Genomic DNA, 4337 nt, shown 5'->3' on the forward strand with positions numbered 1-4337 from the left:
TAGTATAACTGAGTAGTATAGAACATCCTACTCACAGCTAAGAGTCCAAGATAACTGCGAATTATATAGGCAGTAAAGATTGTGGTATGGTGCAATTAAACACGATTGCTATATTAAAAAAAGAAAAAGAAAAGAAGAACACCATTGCTATATTTCTTACAACTAGAAGTCAATGCCTTTACCCAAGTTGTCACTAACCATGTGTGTGCTCAAATTTAGTAGTAACGACTTCAAAAGTCATCGTCGAATTTTATCAACAGTGACAAGATTTTTGTTGACACTGAAAATCTTGTCACTAAAAATCATTTTTATTGTAGTGAAATTTCAAGATTCGATATACATTTGTAAACATTACTATTTCACGCACACGATTTCGTTATAGAGGCGTCACAAACAACAATTTTACAAGACTATAAAAACCAGAATTGTACACATGCCTCAGATCTTTAGTCTAAGACCATATGTAGAGTACAAATTGGCATTTCGTGACGCCTTCCACTTCCCCTCTTTCACCTTCTGCGCACCATTCAGGTAGAGACTCGAACACTGAGCATGGAGGGCGGAAGGTTCCTTCTGAAGCGCTGGTATCAATCTCCTGACTTTGATGTTTCCTTGTGCATTTTAATAAGAGAAAAAAAAAACCTCAATCATTCTTCTTCCATTCACTATATATCTCTATATAAGATGCCAAAACTTGTTTATTCGTGAGCTTCCCTTTCTTCAAACATTTCACTTCTACATTTTTCTGTACACATTTCTGTCTCATACTTATACCAATAAATTACAGTGAATTACGAACTCAAGAAGACCCACGTTCATGGATAATCCAGTGAGTAGTTCATGGTTCTCTGAGCTGGTGAGTTTTCTTCCTTTTTTCACTATTTATGATGAGTTCTCCTTCGCCATGAATTTACTTTTAGCAGCACTATTGGCACATTGAAAAGAATACAGACTTCCACGATACCAGTGCTTTCATCGCTTCATTCAAGTTAAAAAAAAAAAAAAAAAAAAAATAGCCTGTCAGTATACCTTAATTTTTTTAAAATTTTTGGTTCTCTTACACAACTACTTTTTAGCTAAAAGTAAGATTGTACGTAACATAGTTCATTTTCATTCTCAAATTAGGAATTCCAAGCCAGATTTTTTTTGCTTTTTTACAACTACTGGTAAGTGCTGAGAATAATGGCTTAAGAATACGGTCAACGGAGGATTCAGAACTCAAAAATGGATTTTTCCTTTTCGGGCATAATTAAATGAAAATTTGAAATCTAGGAGCACGTAAATAGCCTTGATTTCTAAATCTAATTTGATGTACTTGTCGATCTAGCATTAAGCTTCGTTAGAACATATTTTTTACCCATAATAATGCAAAATTTGCAAGGAGTTTCAAGAACTGCATATCTCGTAATTATATTGGAAAAACTTCCATTGATCACTTAACCTATTTCTTATACATTTCCACTTTTCTTTCAAATACAGGGAATGGAAGATTCATTTTTCAATGACCAATATGATGTTATGGATTTTCTGGATGAAGAATTCCTGAACGCAAATTTGTCCCCGGAAGGGAATACTAATTCCTCCACCTTCATTCCAATAAGCACTTGCAGTACCACTTTGTCTGCATTTTCAACCATGGATGCTCCTCCAATTAGTACTGAAAGACCGGCAAAACAGCAAAAGTCCGATGACTTGAACTCTTCCAGTCTTGGAAACATCCCAAATCATCATAATCAGCCAATGATTCTCACTTTTGGCAATCCAGTTATGCCCGCAGAAATAAATCCACAACAGATAAATCTTGAGGATGATGCCGTGTCTGAGATTTTGAAGTCCCATGGTTCATTTGTAAACCTTGAGGAGGCAACCAGAAGTTCCCAGAAGAGAAAGAAAACAGGTGGCCGCACTAGGCCAGCATCGCAAACTTATGATCACATTGTAGCAGAAAGGAAGCGCCGCGAGCAGCTCAGCCAGAGATTTGTAGCTCTGTCAACTCTAGTTCCCGGCCTCAAGAAGGTAATTTATGAATTTATTATTACAAGAATGACAAGAACATCAATAAACCAACAAAACGTTTTTGATATTAAGATCTTATTGCTGTCGTAGATGGATAAAACTTCTGTTCTTGGAGATGCTATCAGTTACTTGAAACATCTTCAGGAGCGAGTGAAGACGCTGGAGGAACAAGCAGCGAAACAGAACATGGAATCGATGGTGCTTGTGAAGAGATCACAGCTCCTAGTTGAAGATGAAGGATCATCAGATGAGATGGGTGGCTCTGATGAGCAGCCACTCCCTGAAATTGAAGCTAAATTATGCAATAAAAATATTCTTCTCCGAGTACACTGCCGAAATTATCGAGGGGTGCTGGTAAAAATTCTTTCTGAGGTGGAAATGCTGAATCTTACTCTTATCCACACAAGTGTTGCGCCATTTGGACGTTTGGCTCTTGATGTTACTCTTATGGCCGAGGTGAGCTCATAGTTAAGGAAGATTTATTCAGGTTAATATTTTGATTGGCAATGATACATCTTTTTTTTTTTTGGTTTGTTCTAATTCCTTAAAACATTTTTCCAGATGGAGAAAGAATTCAACCTGACAATGCAGGAATTAGTTAAAAGTCTTCAATCCGCCCTTCAGCGGGGCAAGCAAGGCGATTGAATGCTGTTCGACGTCTGGCAGTTATCTACTAGTGCTGATTGACAAGTATGCAAAAAGAAATGGCAGTGAAGACCATGAATGTAGACCATGAATGTAGGTTTATTTGTCAAAAATTCTTACTTTCGTAAGAAAATGTCAGAAAGGAAGACCATGAATGTAGGAAGACCAAGGTACAAGGAGGTAGAATTTATGGATGACCATGACCGTCTTGATCACGGGATTAGACCAAAAAACAGTATCCTCGAGGGTCTCGAGGCGTGTCAGTATACTAAGATATTACCATGTCCTCCAGAGGGATTTTCCTGATTGGTTTTCTACTTCTTGGCCATCATTACTCTCATTTCGCTTGTGTTCCTTAAAAGAATGGATAAATTTTTCTCTTGTATCCATCTTTTCCTCCGCCAAAATAATGATAAAAAAAATATTGGCACATAAAAACGCACATAATGATAGCTATTGAATAAACATAGAAATATATGTCTGAAGAGAATAAGAATAAAACCAAAAATTCGCCATCAAGCAGTAAATGATTTTATTCACTCAAAACTCATCAGCTATAAACTAAGAATTCTTTCAAATTTTGGAGGCTTTCCAAAATTTCTCTGTTCAGTCTCTCTTCAGCTAAAATTTTCAGCCAAGCACCAATTTATATATGGGCTACAATTGCATGACTGAGAAACTTATCAAATGCAACAGACCAGTAAAAATTCTGACGCGGACTTTAAGGTACTTGGATTAGAATTTAGAACCGAAAAATGATTTGTAATCTGCCTAGGGCTATGATGGAACTAAGTTACAATTAAAGGACCAACGAATTATACACATGACACACAAGCTAAATAAATTAACTAAGTCTGATTTGAATATGTTAACAAGAAATGTGAAGTTTCCCCTTTACAATAAGGATAATGGTGTAAACTACAACACATGATATAGTAAAAAAAATCAACATTTCCTCTCTCCTCTTCATGAGTTGACAAAATATAACGAGGAGAAATTGCAAGAGAAACCAAAAAAAAAAAAAAGAAAAAATGATTATAACTTCCATTATTTGTATATGCATCCTAAGAAGGGATCTTTATTAAAATGTTAAAGCTAATATTATCATTTTAGGTGGATAAGAAAAGTAGGTATAATTTTTAAAATCTCGAGGGAGCTCAGTAAAATTATCAAAAATCTCAAAGGAGGTTTTTGAAATTACTATCCCACTTATTATGCAAATATTTAGTAATAATCATGGTATAGATAGTTTCAAATTTGAGATCCTAACTAGACTGGCATGTCATGGCTTAGAAATCTTAATAGGGTAAAATATACTTTACTCCCTTGTGGTTTAGCAATTTTTCATATTAATCCTCTTGTGGTTTTAAAAAACTATATATAACCCTTTCATGATTTGGGCTAAAGGGACAAAGTGACAAAAAAAATCCTCTGTAATAGAACTCATAGAAATGTTAAGATTACCTTTGTTTAAAAACTAAAATGGCTAAAGTGACCAAAATATATAAACATAACATACATGACACTTTAACCCTTTATGATTTTGTGTTTTACTACGTAACTCCTTTATAATTTTCAAAATATATACAGAATTCCTCAGTGGTTAATAAATAATTTTCAACTTTATATATAGATACTTTTAACATTATAGTTGGTTTCGTTATGGAATGTAAATT

The 4337-nt window shown here is 34.7% G+C and overlaps 1 protein-coding gene across 2 annotated transcripts; it reads left to right on the top strand.

The window, feature by feature from the left end:
• The first annotated feature begins 458 nt into the window (after positions 1-458).
• Positions 459-2978, top strand: LOC113727670 (transcription factor bHLH19). Of its 2 annotated transcripts, none has more exons than XM_027251953.2 (5): positions 459-584; positions 788-856; positions 1480-2016; positions 2107-2472; positions 2578-2978. In XM_027251953.2, exons 2-5 carry the CDS (start codon positions 818-820, stop codon positions 2659-2661), a joined length of 1026 nt encoding a protein of 341 aa, XP_027107754.1. In that variant the 5' UTR covers positions 459-584; positions 788-817; the 3' UTR covers positions 2662-2978. The 2 variants fall into 2 exon arrangements, with proteins under 2 accessions (XP_027107754.1, XP_027107755.1); XM_027251954.2 differs by having other exon boundaries at positions 2161-2472.
• The last annotated feature ends 1359 nt before the right edge of the window (positions 2979-4337 follow it).

Source organism: Coffea arabica, chromosome 2c, assembly GCF_036785885.1.
Source record: "Coffea arabica cultivar ET-39 chromosome 2c, Coffea Arabica ET-39 HiFi, whole genome shotgun sequence".
NCBI classification, from domain to species: Eukaryota; Viridiplantae; Streptophyta; class Magnoliopsida; order Gentianales; family Rubiaceae; genus Coffea; species Coffea arabica.

What these genes read in the sequence shown, in the direction of transcription:
- LOC113727670 (XM_027251953.2), top strand. Translation starts at nt 818, where the DNA reads ATGGATAATCCAGTGAGTAGTTCATGGTTCTCTGAGCTG. An exon ending in GTTCATGGTTCTCTGAGCTG is followed by an intron (nt 857 to 1,479) that starts GTGAGTTTTCTT and finishes TTTCAAATACAG; the next exon opens with GGAATGGAAGATTCATTTTT. An exon ending in ATGTTACTCTTATGGCCGAG is followed by an intron (nt 2,473 to 2,577) that starts GTGAGCTCATAG and finishes ACATTTTTCCAG; the next exon opens with ATGGAGAAAGAATTCAACCT.